General features: G+C 37.6%; 1 protein-coding gene across 7 annotated transcripts in view; it reads left to right on the forward strand.

The window, feature by feature from the left end:
• MCTP2 (multiple C2 and transmembrane domain containing 2) overlaps positions 1–18,390 on the forward strand; it is a 252,577-nt gene extending 234,187 nt beyond the window's left edge. For 5 of the 7 annotated variants that reach the window (XM_049705578.1, XM_004271666.4, XM_049705581.1 and 2 more), the window contains 3 exons: positions 7,823–7,932; positions 13,936–14,033; positions 16,210–18,390. In XM_049705578.1, the coding sequence (XP_049561535.1) occupies positions 7,823–7,932; positions 13,936–14,033; positions 16,210–16,278 (277 nt within the window). In that variant the 3' untranslated portion in view covers positions 16,279–18,390. Of the gene's footprint in view, positions 1–7,822; positions 7,933–13,935; positions 14,034–16,209 lie in introns of those variants that run through there. The other 2 variants (XM_049705585.1, XR_007475380.1) reach the window with 2 other exon arrangements.
• The last annotated feature ends 4,639 nt before the right edge of the window (positions 18,391–23,029 follow it).

A 23,029-nucleotide genomic window follows, 5' to 3' on the forward strand; every position in this document is an offset into this window, starting at 1 on the left:
AGCTTTGATTTATCAGAGTTCTGCAATCTTGGGCATTCTATGAAAGACAAGATACTCCATGGTAACGGGAGTGATGGTCTAGTAAGTTTTTGAGTGTTAGTGCCAGTATCTTTGAACTAAGTCCTCAGTCTTACAAGCAGGAATATTCAGTGGATTAAATGAGTAAAATGTGCCATCTTACATTTTCTGAAATGTCTACTATACAGACAGTGAGTGTAGGCTCTTGAGCCAACTCTCTGGATTCAGATCCCAGTTCTGCCACTTATACTGGAGTAAGTGATTGGGGCCCATTATTACCTTTTCTGACTCAAGTTCTCATCTGTAGAATGGGCATAATAATAATTCCTACTTCATAACATTCCTGGATGAATTAGTGCCTATAAAGAGTTTAAACCAGTGGATGGCCTTTAGTAATCACATAAAAATATTAACTATTATGAGTATTATTTTTGGTAAATTGCTTTGACCTTCTTCCTCTGTGTCTTAAATTTTTAAAAAACTGTGAAACATTTAAACATTTTACCACTAAAGCTGTGGGTTGCCAAGAGAAAAATACATGACTTAACTGACTTGGCTGTTGGGAGGGCTAATCTGACAGTGTGTGTACGAATGTGTCTGGTACATATCTCCACTTTTAGCATCCAACACATAAACACATGTGACACACCATGCACACAAGCAGACGATCATTGAGATCTTTATAAGGATTGCATTAATTGGGAAAAAAATGACATCTTGTTAAAATTTATGTTTTCTAACATATGAATGTAATATATTCCTTCATCTACTTAGATCATCGTTAATTTACCTCAGTATTTGAGAGTTTTATGTATAAAAATTTGACACATTTTTGTGAGATATAGTCTGAAGTATTTGGTTTCATGCTATTTTTGTTTGTTTGTTTGTTTGTGTTTGCGTTACGCGGGCCTCTCACTGTTGTGGCCTCTCCCGTTGCGGAGCACAGGCTCCGGACGTACAGGCTCAGCGGCCATGGCTCACGGGCCCAGCCGCTCCGCGGCATGTGGGATCTTCCTGGACCGGGGCACGAACCCGTGTCCCCTGCATCGGCAGGCGAACTCTCAACCACTGTGCCACCAGGGAAGCCCGGTTTCATGCTATTTTAAAGGGTATCTTTTTTTTCAGATTTCATCTCTACCTGTTTGTTACTGGGATATAAAAGTGAAATTAATATTACTACATTGACTTTGACTCTATCAACCTTGATAAACTTAATTATCTTAATTTTTATATGAAAATTATTATTCTGGTTGTTGTATTATATAAACATATCATCTAGGAATATTTTTTTTTCTTTCTTATTTTTCAGTCCTTATACATTTTACTTTGTTTTCTTGCTTTATTGTACTGGCTAGTAGCTCCAGTACAGTGTTGAACAGAATTGGTGTTGGTGAACATTCCTTTCTCATACATGATCTCAGACAGAAAGCTTTCAACATTTTACCCTTAAGAATGTTGTTTTCTATAGGTTTTTGTAAAGGTGCTTTATTAGCTTAAGGAATTTCCCTTTTATTCCTAGTTTGCTGAGAGTTTTTATCGTGAATGTAGGTTGAGTTTTGTCAAACATTTTTCTGCATTCATTGAGATAACCTTATGGTTGTTTTTGTTTTCTCCTATTTTTGTTAATGTGGTATATTATTATGATTGATTTTCAAATATTAAACCAATCTTACATTTCTGGAATAAACTCAGCTTCATCATGCTATCCAATCTCTTTATATATGCTGGGATTTTATTTACAATTTTTTTGCCTAGGATTTTTGCAGCTGTGACCATCAGTGAGATTTGATATATAGTTTTCTGTTCTTGAAAATTCTTATGGTGTGAAGGTTATTCTAGACTCATACAATAGGTGGGCAGTGTTCTCTCTTTACCATTATCTGGAAGAGTCTGTGTAAGCCTGTTGTAATTACTTCCTTTAAGATTTTATATAATTTTCTAGTGAAGTATCTGGGCCTGGAGTTTTCTTTCAGGGAAGATTTTAATTAAATATTCAGTTTCTGTAGTATATATAGAGATCTGTTCAGCTATTCTATTTCTTCTCATATCTGTTTCTGTAAGTTGTCATTTTCTAAGAGTTTTTCCATTTCATTTAAATTTTCTACTTTTTGACGTGAAGTTGTTTATAAAATCCTCTTACTATCTTTGATGACAGTAGAATCTGTAGCATTGTTCACTTTTTTATGCTCAAAATTGTGTTTTCCCTTCTTTCTTCTTGACAGTCACTTATCAATCGTTAGTCTTTAGCAAGAACCATCATTTGCCTTTGTTAATCTTCCCTGTTTTCTTTTCCATTAATTACTACTTTTATTTTTATTACTTTCTTCCTTCTACTTTCTTTCAGATTAATTTATTATTCTTATTCTAACTCTTTAAGATGGATAACTAGATCATTTATTTTCAATCTTTCTGTTTTCCTAACGTAAGCATTTAAAGCGCTACAGTTTCCTAAATGCTTAACTCCATGCCAAACATTTAGGCACTGATACTCATTATCAATTCACATTTAGTAAAAACTTTTTTCTAATTTCTATTTTTATTTCTTCCTTGCCAAGAAGTATATTGCTTAATTTCTAACAAATGGCCAACTTTTATAATTTTTGAAAAGAAGGTTATTGAGTGCATTATTTTATATACATTTATTGATTAATTTGTTGATGGTGTTCAAATCTTTTATACTCATACTGGTCTTTATTTTTGGTTCTTCTTGTATTAATTAAAGATGTGTGTTAAAACCTTCCATTGGGGTCATGGATTTGTCTACTCTTTGTAGTTTGATCAGGTTTTGCTTTCTATATTCTGAAGTTATGTTATTTGGTTTGTACATGTTAAAATTGTTGTATTTTCCTGTTTAATTGGATCATTAATCAGTAGAAAGTGACCGATTTTAAAAATTGTTCTTAATGTCTTGTTTAACTAATGATGTGGCTATACCGTCTTCCTTTTGGTGCTTTCTTCATAATACAAGTTTTCTATCACTTTCTTTCAACCTGTTTATGTTTTAGATATCTCTCTTGTTTCTGAGAGTCACTGTTTTTTACTTGCAGCATGTAGTGCATGCAAATTTAATGTGGTTGCTGATATACTTAGATTTAAATCTGTGGTTTTTATTGTGTCTTTTTTACCCTTGCTCTGTTATTTGGGTTTTTTTCATTATTTTCTGTAATTTTCTTCTATTTTCCTCTATATATAAGCACCCTTTTGCCATTTTGTTGCTGTTGTTGTTGTTACCCTAGAGTTTACAGCATGGCTTATTACCACAGTCTAATATTAATTGTTACTATTATCATCTTCCCAGTCAATTCAGTCAATTAATCTATGTTCCATGTCTCTTCTCTTTGACATCTTCTATCTTTTTGCTCTTTGTGATGCCTTCTAAGTACTTTCTTTGGACTATCTTGCATAACCTTATTTCCTCTGATATTTAAAATCCAGTTTAATCCATGCATGGGGGTGTTAACTTTTTGTTTATTTGTTTGTTTGTTTGCGGTTCGTGGGCCTCTCACTGCTGTGGCCTCTCCCGTTGCGGAGCACAGGCTCCGGACGCACAGGCTCAGCGGCCATGGCTCACGGGCCCAGCCGCTCCGCGGCATGTGGGATCTTCCTGGACCAGGGCACGAACCAGTGTCTCCTGCATTGGCAGGCGGACTCTCAACCACTGTGCCACCAGGGAAGCCTGGGGGGTCTTAACTTTAATCACTGCATATCTTTTTAAAGTTCTCCTTGCTTTGTTTTCAAATCTTCTTGGTCATTTTCATCATCTCTTCCTTGACTATATTTTTAAGCCTCTGTTTTTTGGCTTTTAAATTATTAAACATTATTATTTAACACATTGTGTTTGCTTTCTGTATTTGAAGACTTTTGTTTGGGATTTTGCTGTTACTTCTGCTGGCTCTTATTCATGATGCTGTGTGTCCTTTTATATTTTGCAGTTTTAATTATGAACTCATATTCCTTGGATTTGTGTGTGTGTGAGGCATACTCAGATATCTGAGTTGATAGTGCATTTCCTTAGAGAGGATTATTGCTCGAGTCACTTTGGGGTGACTCAACCTGGGATCTCTTTTTTTAATTAAATTTTTTGCTGAGGCTTTTCAGAGTATACTGGTAGCATAAACTCAGATGATAAATCCTGGCACTAGCATCGTGACACACAAGAGAGTTCTTTGCATCCACTTATATATGGTGGATTTGTCCCTCCCTTCCTTTCTTCCTTTTTGTCTCTGTCTTTCTGTCTGTCTCTCTCAATTCATCCTTACCCTGAAAATGTAAATTTTATGCAGTGTTCTTCTACTTGAATCTTCCTTTGTGGAGGCCCTAGGCTTTATCTTCTGCCCCCCATGCAGGTAACAGATGCAGGAGTTCAAAATTTCAATATTTGGCAGAAATTATTAGAGTGAAATTGACTTTGGAGGTTGGTAATCTCCAGAATTCTTGCAATATATTTTATACTCTGATGTTTTCTTATTTTTATGTCAGCCTAATGGTGGCCTTCTCTTTTTTTTCAGGGTATTAAAAATTATTTAGCTATTATTTAACTTTTTTTAAAGGCAGGTTTGCTATTTTTAGAAAAGGAGCCATAATGTATATTTCTTTATAAAAAGTAGTTCCATGCATTTTCCATAGTTTTTATTATCTTCAAAAGGCTACCTGATATAATTAGCTTTTTTCATATTTATGTCACTTTTGTGCAATAAAAACAAGAAAAATGAGGCTAAGTAACACTTACTGAATAATTACTATGTGCCAGATATTGTTTTTAAGGGGTTTACATTTATTAATTCATTGAATCCCCTCAGCATCTCTATAAAGTAGAAAGTCATTATTCCCACTTTACAGATGGGAAAATTAAAGCACAGAGAAGTAGAGTACATTGCTTAGGCTCACCTAATGGAAAGGAGATGGGTTCGTTGCTACCTACCTGTGGATTGGCATCTGGGATCTGACACTTATTATGTCGCTGCTTTAAAAAGCAACAACAACAACAAAAACAGAAATAGGGCACACAGATTGGTATTTGTTTTTACTTGTTTATTTCAGTTTTAATTTATTGATTTTATATTTTTATTTATTTTGATTATGTGATATACATCCATTATAAAAGTAATCAAACAGAAAGCTTCCCATTATTCTCTGTAGCTCCATCTTCCCTCTTTCTTTCCCTCTCCCCCCATCATATTGAGCTATCATTCACAGTTTGGAGTATATCCTCCAGAGGTTTTCTCAGTATGTGTGTGTGTGTGTATATATATACATACTTACATATTTCTGAAACTTAGGTTTTCACTGTATCTAGCTTTGAGCCTCTGTGTTGAGGGCAAAGGTGTTTGTGTGGGTGTTCTTTTCATATTCTCATTGTTTTTTAAAGCTGTATTGTATTGCAGAATGTAAATCTATTTAGTTTTTCCTCTTTATTTAGATAAGTTTAGATATTTATTTTATTTAGATATTATCTTATTGATGATACTGAAGCTATTTTCTTTTTTAACTACTGCAAACCATACTGCATCACACATTCATGTACTATCCCTGTGTCCTTGTGCAAAGATATTTGCAGGTTAAATTTCTTGCCCTGGCATAACAGGGGCAATTGTGGCATCCATAACATTTTCTCAAATATTGTGAGGTTGCCTACTAAAAAGTTCTACTACAAATTCTTCTATGGAAGAGAATAGTCAGGAATGGACCTACAAATATGTAGACATTTAAAATAACATAGAAAGCAATATGATAAAGGAGTGGGGGAAATATTGATTATTCAAATTCTTGATGTCAAGTCACTTGACTAGGGGAAGTCTTTTACAAGAAATACCAAATCTAAAAATCAACAGGGAAAAAATTGATGAATTTAGTCATGTAAAATACATAATTTTTATCTTTAAAAAATTATAAACAAGATTTTTTTTAAAGACAAGAAAGCAACAAACTGGGAAAATGTTTGCAACAAATATGACAAAGGACCGATTTCTTTAGTATCCAAAGAGATTTTATTTGAAGAAAACATCAAGGGGGGTGGGGATAGACAAATAGTAACGTCTTTCCTTTTTTTTTTTTTGAGTTTTTACAAGTGTGCTAGAAGCAGAGCTAACTTTTTTTTTTTTTTGGAAACAAAACTTAAGATAAAAATTTAATATGAAAACTAAGCTAACCATCTTTCACGTGTTACCAGAGCTATTGTAAATGCAAGTACCTGTTAAATTCTAGCAAAACTCTATGCTATAGGTATTATTATTATTCCCATTCTTTAGAGAATAAATTATTGTTCAGACTGATTGAAACACTTTCCTCTAGTCACTCAACTTTTAGAGGTAGAGCTTGAACTCAAACCCATGTCAGTTTGCTTATAAAATCAATTTTCTTAAGCACTTCCCTAAATAGTTGCCTCTTGCAAGAAAATAAGCTAGATATCACTAAGAAACACATTAAAATGACCAACAGTCATATTAAAATGCATTCACCTTTGCTTATATTTTAAAGAAGTAAGACATTAAATACACACACATGTGTACATAATATTGTATCTCTCCATAGGCAAAGATTTAAAATATTAATAACAATTTTTAACAAGAGAGTGAGGTATAACTGGATTGCTCTTATATTTTTAAATTTGTTATTGAAGTATAGTTAATTTACAGTGTTGTGTATGTATATGTGTGTGTGTGTGTGTGTGTGTTTGTGTGTATATATATATATATATATATATTCTTTTTCAGATTCTTTTCCATTATAGGTTATTATAAGATACTGAGTATAGTTCCCTGTGTTATAGAGTAGGTCCTTGTTGTTGAACTATTTTATATATAGTAGTGTGTATATGTTAACACCAAACTCCTAATTTCAGGCTTGATTTGCTCATCTGTAAAAGGGGGATAATCCTTACTTGTGAGCATTACAATCTAAATATATAAAAAAAAAATCTTAGGACAGTGGCACATATTAAATGCCCAATAACTATTATAAGCTGCTCTTCCCAAATCCCCAAACACCCACCCCACCAAAAAAACAGACAACAGAAATAAATCTTTCATCTCAGTAAAGATGAAGGCCCAGAAGAAGAAATGCCCCAGACACTCATGAGCTCTCATCAGGGCACTGGATTTAATGATCACTTTCTAGGATTGTGCAAGGATTTCCATAGTATATTCAGTTCTACATCCCATATTCTAGATCTCAAGTCAAAGCAGGCAATAGATAGAACAAAAGGAGCCAAGGGCCTTGTGAAAATAATGTACGGCAACATTCCCTACATTGTCTATGGGTTGGTGGTGTAATGGTTTATAGCCAGATGCTCCCCAGCCCATTTCAGGGCATTATGAACCTTCTGGAGTCAGTGAGTCTGGAAATTCTAAATATAAGTTATTAGAAAAATGCAAAAGCACTGTACTAATATCCTCCCTTTTCTCAATATTTACTGGCAACCATGTGTTAATTGAGAGAGAAATATTGACTTTGAAGTGACCTGACTCACCTTTCATTTTGAAGCTCTGCATGCACGGAGCCACATAACAGTATTGCAGTGTTTAATCACTTTGGAGAGCCAAAGTCTCTTCAGTACTGTCGGTTCCAGGAAGGCAAAGTCACCAAGATTCTGACAAGCCGAATGGCAGTTGGTCTTGTGACTTTCTCCTCAAGAATGTTTTTCTACTGCCCAATCAGTTTGGCAGATTTTATCTCCAAGTTTTGAGAAGAAACATTTCCAATAGACCTTTCTCATGTGTATAAACTAAGAAGTAAACATGGCAAAATGAATCTACAGCTGTTCTTGAGCCTCAGAGAAAATGACATGTATGTGGTTTGTCTACAGCACGTTTAACTGGACGGTCCCATTCCTTTCCTTCCTGGCCTGTTTGATACTGGCAGTCGCCACCATCACTTTGTATTTCATTCCACTGCGGTACATCATTTTAATCTGGGGTAAGTTTGGCACGGTCCTTTTGCTAGCAATCAATTCCAGGTAAGAACCAATAACTCATTTTTAAAGTGTGGCTATAAACTTTAAATGTGCTCTTGTTGGCAATTAAACATGAGATTAAGAAAAGTATTGGGGGAACAAAAACTTCCAGGACCTCCCTGAAAAGGCCAGTTACATGAACGATTAGCATAGATATTTATAGGCCGCTTGCATAATTGCAATCAAATAAAAATGTGATTGTGCATGCTATTTCCCTTTGGGCTTTCAGAGTCATAAATACTCTTGAATAATATACTGCTGTGGCCCAGTAACTTTCAGGAAACACTGTTATTCAGAGTGAGCAAACACCTGCATCTTGCCCTTTATATTATGTAAAAGTAGATCTAGCCACTGCTAGCCTGCTCCTGACACTTTATCTCCCCTGGAAGGAAAAAAATAACCTAACCCAATACTTAAATCCAGAAGCAGTGAGGTGAAAGGGAGGGACCCTCAGTGACTACCTAACCAGTGCCTGAAAGGAAAGAAAAAGCTATTATTTACCAGGGGAAATGGTGAGCCTATATAAAGTTTAGCTGCTTTTAAAAAAAGTAGAAACAAAAACTGCAAACTGGAAATAAATGTCAGGACTTGATTTCCTACTCAAGCTAGCAATTGGAAAAATTACAAGCAACTTCGTGAATATTTGTGTCTGTTGCTGGGTGGGCGTTGGGTTGATATAAGGAGAGTGCATTGCAGTTAGTTAATTGGAAAAGCAATCAACACTTTTCTGGAAGAATCTATCAGTTTTCGTTTTCCATTGCTCAGCTCCTGTGACCACTGCTCAGTTCTTAACCGTAGTTACTTCTAGGGATCTTCAGATGTTAAGAGAGGTTCAGAGAAGTTCCAAATATAGGTGACTGTGTTGAGATGCATTCATCTGTAAGCAAAAGCTGAAAGCCTGCAAATGCCAGGGTGAGGGGGAGCTATAATATTTCTAAAACCATTAAATGTAGACCATTTCCAAAGAGAACCCAGGCAGAATCCTGCTGATGAGAAAGGCCAAACTAGACATTCAGAAATGGGAAAAGTCATGGGAAAAATGGAATAACTCATAACATTTCAGAAATAGAATGATTTTGAAAGAACATAATCCATTCATAATCCATTCTGTATTTTATCCAGGAGGTGAAAATCCTATTACATAAAGTCTGTCTCCTTTGTAACAAGCCCTAGAAAAGGAAAAGATATTCTAACTCCCTCTTCAGGGGTCCATTTTAATACTTCATGACTCTTACTCTTGGAGAAAGTCGTCTCATATCCATGCTTAGTTTTTGTTTGTTTTTCTGTTGTGTTTTTCAGTTTCAGCACATTGGCCCATATTTGACCTTTAGGAAGGAGAGCATGGAGCTTTTCAGGGGCCCATTGATTAAGAAGGAATACATATTTTATAAAAGCATTTCCCTGAATACTCATATACTGAATGTTATCTGTATAGATTGAATCATCTCATTCTTTCTTGTTTTTCGTTAAGTGTTAGTTTCTCAATCCATTTGCTGATCACATTTAAAACACAGATCTTAAAAGTGTTGTCGAGGGCTTCCCTGGTGGCGCAGTGGTTGAGAGTCCGCCTGCCGATGCAGGGGACACGGGTTCGTGCCCCGGTCCGGGAAGATCCCACATGCCGCGGAGCGGCTGGGCCCGTGAGCCATGGCCGCTGGGCCTGCGCGTCCGGAGCCTGTGCTCCGCAACGGGGGAGGCCACAACAGTGAGAGGCCCGCGTACAGCAAAAAAAAAAAAAAAAAAAAAAAAAAAACTGTTGTCGAACCCTAACAAGAACTTGATCCAGAATTATAAGCATTTGGCCAGTGTTTTGCTCTTTTTAAAAAGTTGGTGTGAGTTGACAGTCAGCTTGTTAAACACTGTTGCACATGATTTCTTCATCCTTCTGGTATATACTTGATTTGCTTTTCTGCATCTCTCCCTCCAGAAAGAAGACTATACTATGTTTCTTCCTTAGATTGTCAGTATTGGGATTCCAATCCATCTTTCAATTTACCCCACATCCCTTTGACTTCTCCTCTTATCCTCCAAGTTCTTGGCAGCTTTTCAACACCAACTTTTTGCATCTACTTAATGAGACATTGTTCTATTTATTGTTCAACTTACGGATGAAATTATGAAATAGCATGGAGTTTAAGATGCTCTCCTGGATGAAAATAACCCTTTGATCTTTATGTTCTGTGTCTCATTCTTTAGTTTTAGACAGAGGTTTATAGTTTATTGATGAGCTTACCATAGATAAGCCTTGACTTATCACATGACCTGTTGCCTCTTCTCATCATGTAAAACCTGCCATACCATCATGGAATATATTCTGCCATTCTGTTAGGATTTATTCTTTTCCAAGACAAGTTAGTTATTAGCTAGCACAGATCCAGGACTTTCCTTTGCACGTCTCTTACATGATCGTATTCTTGGCAGAGAATTTATCACGTAGAAGAAGACAACTTTATACGTCTTAAATTTCTAATTTTCCTTTTAACCATATTAAGCATCAAAAGACTATTTCTTATCCTAAGTTACTCATTTTCATTGAGTCCTGAAGTGGTGGATAAGATCCTTAAATTTTTGTGTGTGATGTTTTTTAACCTTTTGGAGCAAAATTTTTTAACTCTGTGTTCTGTATTTCCCTATTCTTTACATCCAAATAACATTTTTGTATAAGTATTTATTAAGTAGCATAATTATTTAACATAAGTCTATGAAAGCAGCCTAATTTCATGATGGCTGTGGGGAATATTCCTTGACTCACCAACTTTATTGTAAGGTTTTAAATGGTGAGATACTTTCTTTCCTCTTTAACCGTATAATTCCTAGTGCAGCTACATATAGGTAATAGATCTTTAGTGGGTACTTGGCAAATATTTTATAAGTGGATGAGTCTGCAAGTTTAATACCTGTGATCTACATAGATGGCATTTTTTGAGCTCACCACCTCTCTTATTTGGGAGTGTAATTATGAAAATTAAGTTAGAAGTGGTTTAGGAGGGATGTCTGGAATTTTCTCTAGAAAACTGTATCTACTGAATTTTGGTCATTTGTTTGTTGTATGTGTTTCTAGAAGGCAAGGCACCTTTGAGGATTAGATCCCATGGAGGTTTTCTGTACCTTTTGAGAGGTTTCCATATTCCTTCCATTCTGTTCTTCATCATAGATGCTCTAATTATACTTTTTCAGTTCTGATCTTAGCCACTTCTGATTTCCCAGGTAGATTACAAACTCTCCAAGCCAGATTTTGAGCTGCTTGAAAGAAACTGTGACTATTTAACTTTGTACCTCCATTTGATAGTGCAATATATATCACATGGAAGACACTTAGTGTTTGATACAGGAGCAAGCAGGGACCCTCTGCCCCATCTCGCCCATCCCCAGCAGTATTTTGCAGTTAGGGCTACATGCCAGTCACTCATAAAGTGTTCTAATTCAGTTTCAAGTGTCTATTCCCTAGTGACCATATGTGCAAAGCAGCCATGCGATTTTTCCTCTCTCTTTCTCCGAGTGATTTATTTTTTTAACCAGAGGGCTCATTCCAATCCACTGATCTATTCAATCTATCATCATTAAATTATAGTGTCTTTCCCAAATGTGAATCCCTTGGTATTGAAATCCCACTTTCTTTCTTTGGCTAAAAAAAAAACCATAAAAATTTACGGCAGATATGCTCTATCTGTATCGTTTAGGTGAAAAAAATCTAAAGGTACATCTAGCATGCTACTGGAGAAACCCACAACTTCCAAATTTGGTATGTAGTCACATACCTGCCAGTATAAAGACTCTTCCATCACCGCCTGCTTTGTTTTCTTGGCTTATTGACATCTACAGTAATGATGGTAGCCCCCTTCATTGTGGTGGAATTTCAGATTGTAGAATCCTCTTGCCTTTATTGTCCAATGTGATTCTCCCTTCAACCCAAGGAACTATATAATATAGGTCTTTATTATTCAAATTTTAATATAAGAAATCTAAGGTTCAGGGAGGTTAAGTAATTTGTCTGAAACTACAGCTAATAGCACATGGTGAGGCCAGAACTGGAACCCAGCTATTCTTGTTCCCAAACCCTTGTTCCTTGCCCAGTTGCCCTTTAAAGATGACCACAGGCTCTATGATCCCCTCTTGACACTTGGTTTTACACTGTAGATAATATGGTGGAATTACTGACATTTGAGCCTGTGACATCTTAGAAAAAACAAGATGTGCTTTTGAAGCACACAATCTGAGTTCCTTATAATTTTTATTCTAACAAAATTTTTCAAACATAGACTGTCGGAGTGCTTTGTGGACTTCTTCTGCCCTTATTGGTGCATTTGAGCTACTGGGCAGGTTTATAATCTACTCAGTGACTAAGAATGCAGTGTTTTGATCGGCTGTGATATTATCCCTGCCTGGCTGTTCATTGTAAAGACTCCAGATGCGCACACTATATATAATTAACAATAGAAGATATATCTTTCCTCAATACGTCTTTGTCTCCCTTCATCATTTTGCCTTGTCTGTTTTCTTTTGCCAGAAAGCCCCTGCTACAATTAAATGTCTTTAGAATAACACAGTGGAGAGTATTTTAAAGGAACACTGGGGGAAATTTTAGCTAGAAACATGAAGCTGCCTGTGGAGGTAGAGGGAAGAAAGGCATAGAGTGGCTCTGACTTGAGAAAAAGTGGGCTATTTGCAGGAAGTCTTCCCCAGCCCAGTCAACAAGCACCCTTGACTTATGAACATGGCCAGGTCCCATTTGCCAAGCAGATGTGAACCCGACCCTCTCTAAAGAAACTACCAGGAGTTTGGCATTGTGTCAGGTGTAATGGCATGCCGAAAGTCCAGTTCTTAGATGAAGGCAAGATAATATTTAATGAGAGAAGAAAAACATCAAACCTCTACTGTGTTGTAGACTATTGAACAGGTTAATGTTACCTTGCCTTCAGAGTAAGAGCCAGTCAGGGTACCACCAAGGTGAACATTCAGCATCACGGAGATTGACAAGGACTTCAGATATGGTCCACTCTGTGGGCAAACTTCAGAAGGCCACCTTCTGCTTCTAAGACTCGGCACAAAGGGTTGACATTTAGTGAAAAGACCACGTTTATAAACTCTGGGTACAGGCACACACACCTCCAAGAAGCTCCTAGGAGCAGAGGAGACAAAAGCTGGTGGAGGGGCGCCTCCCTCTGAAGAGGGAACCGTGGGCAGAGCTTGTCCTGGACGTGCCCACCTGCCCAAGGTGCCGCCACCAAGGACAAATTAAACGTCACACCCCCTTCTAATCACCGTTGTCCTCAATCAGCACCGACTTCATGGCCTAGCCAAACCCTCGCACCAGTGCCACGGTCCATAAATTAAGCTAGCAACCACAGTAAGATAATTTTCCAATAATAGCTTTTCACAGTTTCCTGCAGCATCAAAGTAAAATCAACATGTCAAGTTCTGTTCTGCAGTGAGAGAAGAGAAACCTGTGAAAATGAGTTGGACGGGGGGCGGGAGATAGATTTCTTGTGGGTTCTTTTTAACAACAGAAAAACAACTCCCACCCTCCACCTCCTGCTGCTAGGTTTGGTCCAGAGCTCCCAAGCAGAGACTTGTTTGGGCTAGTGAAGGCCTTTTCCCATCTGGGACATTCATTTTCCTAGCAAAGGAGGCTGTTAATCAGTGTCGTCCAAAAAACCAGTGAGCTCCACAGTTTTAGTGTGTGTTTCTGCCGCCCTGCTGATGGAATTGTAATGGGATTTTCACAGCTGAAGAAGGCAAAGCCCCTCTCCAATGATCCCCCTTTCCTTCCTCCAAGAAAAGACATTTGTGAATGATTCCACATGACAGCAACGTGTGCATGACTTGAGGTCCAGTAATTGTTTTCACACTAATTTTTACTTGTGATTGCTTCCCCTGTCCCAGTCAGGTGAGTTTTTAAAGATAGATAGATGGATAGAGAGACATCAGCAGACAGACAGAGATCTCCCGATATTTCTGTATTTCAGGCATAAATAAATTTACTAAGAAGTTTCGAAATCCCTACGCCATCGACAATAATGAGCTACTAGACTTCCTCTCCAGAGTACCGTCTGATGTTCAAAAGGTATGTAATGAACGCTCACCCCCAACAGGGGCCCCGACCCCGAAGTCTGGCCTGCCTCAGAGCCAGAGGAGCACAGGGCTGTGCTTGTGTGAGTCATTGAGATAACGAATCAGAAAATCCTTAAAGAGGCCTGCCTTGCAAAGAGGTGGCAAGAAAACCTTTGTCCAGAAGCATGAGATGATTGGGGAAAATTATCCTGAAAAAGAGCTACTTAAGAATGATCTGGAACTCACACTGTGAGGCTGTAGTGCAGTGAGGTTTGTCCCTTTTCTGATCGTTTGCCTTCCCAAAGAGGATAAGATGGGCTCAGCGAGTAGGAGAGCGTGAGATCCAGAGCTGGGGGAGGCCTGCTTATTTTCCTCCTCTTCCGGATGGCAGGCATTCTACGGGAAGTAGGGGGCAAGAGGATTACTCTTTTGATTCTTCTTTGCCCCGATTATCTCCTAGGCCACCCTCCTATCCCTTTCCCTTTGAAGACTTAAAGATGCTGAGGGCAAAGCCCCCACTTACTCTAATACACATAGAGGCAGAGACAGCATGCAATAATTTGAGATCAGTCAGAAGTATTATTCACAGGTAATGGTCACTTAGTCCAGCAGTGTCCCTTTTCTTTGGATACACAGAGGTTAACCAAGGCAACAATACCGGAAAGTCCATAGAGCAGCCTAATTCAGGCCCCTGCAGATCAGGCTGCTATAAATCCAGAGGCGGGAGGGCAGGCAAAGACCTCTCTAATGGAGAAGAGAAATCATAGAATAGGTAGATGGGGAGACCGTGGCATGAAATGCCATCATGACGATCAACGGCACAATCTTTTATTGTCTGAGAGAATCCCAAATCAAGTATCAATTTCTAGGCCACTGTACCATAATTCATTTCCCAGCAGCTCCGGGTGGATTGCAGAGACGTAAGGCTGAAAGGCCCCGGAGAGTTTCTTTCCTCTTCATTCCAACTTCTAGAGATTAAAATAGACCTTGTGATGCTTTATCTTTTAACTTTCATTTAATGATATAATTATCTATTAAAATGCATTCTATAAATATGAATTTCCTTGTTAACATTGCATTGCATGATTGTAAAATAGTAACTTGGCCCCTGTTTGTTTGGCCTTGAAGATTGGCAGGCGTGTCATCCCCTAGGGAACCTTCACAAGACACTCTAAAGAAAGCATGCTTTTTTCACATATCTGCTTTCCACCAAGTGTAGCTCAGTTTATGTGATGGGGTAGGATGTCCTTGGGGAGTTTGGCACAAATACTCAAAATAGTGAGCACATGTGGTCTGTAATACAATACTTTAAATAAAGCCATTCCACCATCAGCCTATCAAAGCCCACACACCAAAGCAATACGACTGCAACATACCATCACTTGAGTCACAATGTGAGTTTGTGCCTGCATCCTTGAAGAATGGAAATTCCCATCAAGCCCCTGCTAAGGATTATCTGTGCACAGTTTGGGCACCAGCCCTGAGCGAGGTCATCCAGTTGGAGTTGGCGTGAATACAGAGGGATACAACAAAACAGCATTTGAGGAAGATGTACAGTAAGCTAGCAAGATCTCCGTGTATCTCCAAGAGCACTTGCTAATAACACAGTAGACAGTTTGCCACTGGGGACTCCCCACGTGCTTATATTTGTCACAGATGTTTTAGCCATTACACTGTAAATGAAATTCATTTATAAGAGAAATCTTTATTAGTCTGGGGCCAGCGTTAATTTCAACATCTCTCCCCCCTCTGGCAAAAGAAATGTATGTAATTGGCAGAGATCTTTTTCCCCAAGATCTTAGATATTTCTAAATGAATAATTCTTAGTAAGTTGCTGTATCATATACTAAGATAAACATTCCCAAGAGGCTGTTATTAAGCTCTTTTCTGGTTGAACACGGGCATACACAGAACTAAAACCATCTAGCAGTGCCGAGAGCAGGTAGAAACCCAGAAACCCATGCATCTCATTAGAAAAATCTGCTTTTAATATTTTGGTTTCAAGAAATGATGCATGACTCTTCAAATCCTTCCTGCAATTAATCCCTCCATGTTCCTGTGTTTAGAAAATGATTCATTACCTTTGAACCTTCCTTCCTTTGCCTTGGTGTGTCCTCGGGGAGCCATTAGCACACTGTGGTGAGCTAGGGTTACCTAACTGCCAGTGTCACGTCTGTCTGTTTTCACAGGTGCAGTATGCAGAGTTGAAGCCCGGCAGCAGCCAGAGCCCCCTTCGGAAGAAGCGCAGCGCACTCTAGGACACACACCGACCTTGGACGCCAGCACCCGATTCCGTGTTGGGCTGATTAGACCAATATCCTCTCTCGTTCAGTGGTATCCGTGGTGTCAGTCTGAAATGCGTGCTGTGTGGAGCCTTGTCTGTATCCTCCCCCTTCTTCATGGCACAGATGCATGCACATGTGTGTGCATCCGTGTGCAGGGGTGTCCTGGTTGCATCTTGAGTCAGCCCAGCAAAAGGGAACAACCCAGAGATGGTAAAAGACTAACATCCCTTCTCAAGTAGGAGATAAAGCAAGGCTTCCATGGGTCTGAGCACCCTCCTTGAGAACAGCCAGGAGGCCACTTGGATTCGAGCATGACTTTGAACTCGTTTTCACACATCCAACAGATTCTCATTAAGATTCAGTTATTTTCACTCCCCACCCCTACACTCCTTTCAGATGATTGTTCATGAGTCCGTTTTCTTCTCTGAGTTAACAAGTCCTTGATAGATAGTCACCATCCACCCAAATAATATATATTATAAATAGATTTTTTAAAATAATTACCAGGATTAGCCCAATTCTTTAGGGATCTTTCAGCTTTAATTACCAAAGACCTATATGTAAAATTTCAGTAAGCTGCTTGGTGCTGGATGCCAGCCTGCATCATGGTCCGTTGCTGGCAATGGATGTCCCAGGAAGGCCCCAAGGGATCATTCACCCCAAACCTGAAGGTTTCCTGAAAGTATGTGGTTGCCTCAAATAGCCATTTCTTCTGACTTGACTTTTTGCTTATCTCCCAAGTAAAATCTCAATATTATAGCTTGAGAAAGAGGGGGAGGGGAATGAATGAATGAATTCTGAGAAGTGTTTTGAAAGATAAAGGCTGAGCAGCAAGGGACCAATGTATGAGGCTGCTTATCTGATTGTCATACTCCCTTCATTTGCCTGCGTTTTTAAGAAAGTGAAAATGCTGTAGCAATCCAAATGGATCTTTTGTTCCTGAGCAAAATAGGCTACACATAATAAAAATATATCTCAGAACCCCATTCCCAGAAAAGTACCCCCCCAAAGTCTTTTTGAGTATATCAGCCTTCATCGTTTCACTGTAACCCCCTCCAAGTAAAAATCCCAATTTTTATGCATATATAAAATGTATACAAATACCTTTCTGTTCAAATAATGTTTAAGTTGTAAAGACTGTATTTTGTTGACACGTACTTTGTATGTGCAGATTTATATATATATAATATATATATATGTATTGTAAAGAAAAGTTGAGGTAAAAAGATCTAATAGTGAGTTTTACTGTTTTTTTTTTTTTTCCTCTCTCTCTCTCTGGGTTGTAATTTAATAATCTTCAAACAAAATGTTTATGAAAAATGCCAAAGATTCTAAACCTTATCATCCTGTGTCTGTTTTTCTTCATATTCTATCTTCCTGGGTTGCTTTCTGGCTGAGCCAGATTTCTGCATGATTTGATTTACTTCAAGTTAATGAAGCTGGCTGAAAAAGAACCTTGCAGAAATTATAAAAGCTCCAGTAAATCTCTGAGTTGTACATACAATAGATACCCAAGAACCTCTTTTGTTAAACCAGTTAATCTTCTGTGTAAACAATGCCTCATTGTCTCACTCCCAACTACCATCTAGTTTATCATAGTCTGTCATTTTGTAAGGACCTAAGTCAGACATTTTTAAACAGACACGTGAGATCTGATCAGTCATTTGAATGAAAACTTTCAGCAGCAAAATAACCCCTTATTTATTTAAAAGTGGAACCAATACTTTATTGTTATTCTCTTGCAATAGAATTTCAAAATGAAATAATTCGCCTGAAAAGAAGGCATCATTAGTTAGACTTATCTCTTCTGTAGTCCGACTGGAATTTTCAGCATTAAGTTTAGGACACAAACAGTAGCTGGGATGCAAGAGCAAGGACAGAATGAACCTTTAACAAACTGTATGGAAAGCAGTTGTTAATTAAGTAGGCATGGGATGTTAAAAATGAATGCTATCTGCAAGTGAAATGTTAAGATTCATACAAGTAGTCAAACTCGTATGAAGGATTTGGGGATGCTTTAGATAAAATTTATGGATTATGGTTTCACAGTGTGATGATTAAAGATAATTTAGTAGGAATGTTGAAGTCTGGCCAAGCTCTCCTGGTTCTTCCAGTCCTGCTTGGTGTCTTACAGGCATCTCTTCCTCAGCAGTTCGGAAATTCAGCATTATCTTTCCCTCCATGTGTGCAGGACCCCTAACCCCACAGTCTCCTTCTAGCTTTGTTATTCCTTATTGGCACAGGCATCTTATGGGCTGGGAGGCCCTTGGCATCCCTTTTTTCATTCCTCGTGCTTTTATCACCATCTCCCAACCCATAAAATCTGGTAGATCAGTGTTGACACATAATCTTGTCCGTTTATGTTTTGTACATTTCCATTCGTGACCACCCAAGCCACCGCCCAAGCTGAGGCCTCTGTAACCTCTCACAAGTCAAAGTAAAGGTGCCAATTACATTATGCCAGGTCAATATTCATTCGGATTATTCTTTTCCCTGTAAATACTTTCTCCCCAGTTTCTATCCAAATTAATTCTTACCTCCTTCAGAGCTTTCAGAAGTCTCCTACCCACACTGGTTTTCTTAGTTCCTTGGCTGGATTCGAGTCCACCTTTCTCTTTTGCACCCCGACATCTTAGATATCTTTCTGGCATCTGCCGTATTCTGCCATTGCTCATAATTACCAGAGGCCTTGACTCCCACTTCCCTCCACTGGATAGCCCATCCTATCTGGCATCTAATAGTCACTCAGAAAATATATGATTAACTGACCAGGTCATAGAAAACATTTCTTTCTCTGCCCTTTCATGTGTGATTCTCAGAACAGAGGCCTGAGCTGGATAAATTAGTGTGCTCAATCCCAGGAAATAATTTCTTGCATTAAGTGCACACCTCATACTATGTGATATTACTTATAAGCTCTGGCCATGTTGATTATAAACTTTTAAACTAAACAGTGTCATATTTGGAGAAGTCCTTACCTACATGTCAAAGGAAAATGTAACGTTTATTTGTAGGTTGTAAAACAATTTTTGATTCTTTTTCTTATTATTTATCACTGAACAAACATATTGAATGTTGATGATATACTTGAACAAAACAGAGTACATTCCCTTGGTAGAGCCAGACATTAAACAGATATTTTCAAGCAATGGCATGACATTCTGAGATTCAGCTTTTAAAGAGATCATTCTGACTGCAGTGGGTACACAAGCAATTACGAATGACCAGAGAAGAGCCAGTTGTAGAGCTCCTGATAAGTTAATGTTTGCCTGGACTTTCAAATAAGGGCACTGGAAAAAGAAACACATGTAAGTGAAATCAGAGAATGGTTAAGAGATTAAAGTGAGCAGGACTTCACAGTTGCTTGACTATGGGGTGAGGGAGAGAGTAGATCAAGGATGGCACTCAGTCCTCTTGTCTGTGGGTCTGGAAAGATCATCTTGCCTTTTACCAAGAGAGAGGATTGTAAGAGCAGCCAGGAGAAGAACTGCAGGGGCCCAATTTTAGATGGCGTTGAATTTGGGATGCTTGAGAAACCTCCAAACGGGGATGTCTATGAGGTGACTGAAATGGAGCTAAAAGAAATACACTGTACTTGAGAGAGATACATTTAAGGGCCAACAGTCATAGAAGATGAATGAAGCTACATGCTTTAAGAGATTGAGCTCAACACACACACGCACACACACAAACACACACACACACACACATATATATATATAAAGATTAGTCAGCTAAAACTGTAAATAGAAATTGAATTAAATAGGAAAGCAGTAAGCATGTGCTGTCATAGAATTCAAGGATAGAGCATGTTTCCAGAAAGATGCGGTCGGTAGTGCTAAATGCCACTGTGATCACATAGATTGAGGACAGAATGATGACCGTAATGACATGGCAGTTTGGGAGGACCTTGGCAACGAGTCATTTCAGGGGAGCGGTAGGAGTAGAAAAGATCGGGGTTGAGACGTGAGTGGATGTCAGAATGTGGAGACTGAATGGAGGTAACTTTGCAAATTTCCACTGGAGGGAGACGGGGGAGAGAGGGCAGAGATTGGGAATGAAAGAAGGGCTACAGGATGATTGTAGTAAGAGAAAAAATTAGATGTGTCATGAACTCAGTGTATACCCATCAGCTACAAAAAATTCTTCATGAGTATGAGATGGAGTTAACTATATTCATTATTTAAAATTATGTTCTGTCAAAACCCAGCTCTCATTTATGTAGTCTTAATCTAACTTTTATGGCAACAGAATGGTTGAAAAATCGAAATAGAATATTCTCTGAAAATATAATGAGTAGTCAATTGAAAATTGAATAAAAGTTGAAGGGTGACTTCTCAAGAATGGCTTAAAGCACATTACCTCTTTATATAGGTGTTTTTGTGTAAAACCTGCCATTCTGTTCCGGCATTTTAATGTAATAATTTACACAGGAAAATCGATAGTCAAGCACATCAGGACGGTTAACATTTTATAGCACTTATCAAATGCCAGATACTTTCTAGGTGCTTTATATGTAATAACACATTTAATAATTTTTTGAAAAGCAACTATGATATTCCCTCTAAATACTTATTTTTAAAAAAAAAAAAACACCGATCTTATACAAACTCGCCTAGAAAACAGCAAAAAAGATTACACTCTTCTACACATTTTATGAGGCCAGGATAATCTTCATCCCCAAACCCAACAAGATGATACAAGAATGGAAAATTACCAAAATCCCTTATGAATATAAATGTAAAATTATGAAAGATATATAAGCCTCTGAAGAATATTAATGAAAGGAAGAAGATATACAAATGATGGGGTTCATGGATTAGAAGTTCAATATATTAAGATGTCAGTAGATTGAATGTAAGCCTGGTAAAAATTAGAGGGTTTTTTGGGTTTTTTTTTTGCAGAAATTAATCAGCTGACTCTAAAATATATATGGAAATACAAGAGTTCAAGAATAGTCAAAGCAATCTTACAGGTAGTAACTAGCAGATGTCCAGATGTATTACAAAGCTATTGTAACTAAGACAATGTGGTATTGGCACAAGTGTGGACAAATAGATCAAAGAAGTAGAAAAGACCAGAAGCAGACCCACACATATTTGGTAACCTGTGACCTAATTTATGTCAAAGGTAAACATATTTGCAATGCGTAGGGAAAAGACCTTTTTGGAGAATGATGCTGGGTTATTTCAGTATCCATGTGGATAAAATGAATCGACCTCTTCCATATATAATTTACAAGAATCAATTCCATATGAGTTCGCAGGTCCAAAAGTGGATGGCAAAATAAAGATTTCAGAAAAAGACATAGGAAAATATTTTCACATCTATGTGATAAGCAAAAAGATTTCTTAAACTGGAGACAAGATGCTAATCATAAAGGGAAAATATTGTTAAGTTGTTGATCATTACAATTAATCTTTCCCTCAAAAAATATGACTGAGTGTAAAAATAAGCCACAAAGTGGGAGAAGATATGCAATCTCTATATGTAAACTGACAAAGGATTCTTATCCGGAATACGTAAAGAATTTCTACAATGAAAAGGCCAATAACCCAGTAGAAAAATGGGCAAAAGACTTGAACAGGCACTGTACAAATGAGCCTATCCAAATGGCCAGAAAATATATAAAAAGGTGCTTAACAGCATTAGTCATCAGGCAAATGGAAACTGAAATCACAAAATGATACAATTGCACAAAGCCAGAATAACTAAAGTAGGAAAGTCAATATTAAACATTCTCAAGAATATGGGGAAAAAATTCTCATACTTGCTGGTGGGTGGGAACATGAATTGGTACAACCACTTTGGAAAACTGGTTGGCAGTATCTATTAAAGCTGGCTATATGAATACCCTATGACCCTTCCCCCAGATCTACTCTTAGGTTTATAACCAATAGATATGTGCATGTCAATAAAAGGCATGCCCAAGAATATTTGTAGCAGCGCTACTTGTATAATTCCAAACTGGAAACAGTATATAGAATGATAAATAGATAGATATAGATATAGATAGATAGATAGATAGATATAATAGATACCCATCAATCGCTGGGTTGATCAGTAAATTGTGACTCTACAATGGAATACATAGAGAAATGAAATGAAAAACTGTTACATGCAACAACATGGAAAAATTTCACAAATAACGTTGAGCAAAAGGAACAAGACAGATGCACAGATAAATGCAATGTATGATTTCATTTATGTCAAGTTCAAAAACAGGGAGAATACAGTCTATGGTGTTAGAAGTCAGGAGGCTGTGGGGATAGTGACTAAAAGAATCTATGAGTGGGCTCCTGGGATGATGGTAATGGTCAGTTGTTTTGGTTTGGACTCTAATTACATGAACTTGTTCACTTTGTGAAATTCCCTGAACTTAAGACTAATGTAATTTCCTGCATGTTTCCTAAAAAGAAAAGAAAAACGATGAAGCATGACAATTTTATCCCTAATTTACAATGAAAGAAACCAAGACCAATCACTGTTAAGTATTTTAAACATGAAAAGAGAGAACCCCTTCAAATAAACCTTTAAAATTGTGTAAAAGTTGGGAGTCACTTTAAACGATAAACCCAAAGAAGGCAGTTCTTACATAATCTTATTGCCTTTGAGTATTCGATTTCATGTTAAATCAACCATCAGTTTTAGAAAATCTTTATTATCAGGAGTACTAAAAATGACTTCTAACTGATTACATGATGAAGCATTAAAAAGTTGCTTT

Source organism: Orcinus orca, chromosome 2 (genome assembly GCF_937001465.1).
Source record: "Orcinus orca chromosome 2, mOrcOrc1.1, whole genome shotgun sequence".
NCBI classification, from domain to species: Eukaryota; Metazoa; Chordata; class Mammalia; order Artiodactyla; family Delphinidae; genus Orcinus; species Orcinus orca.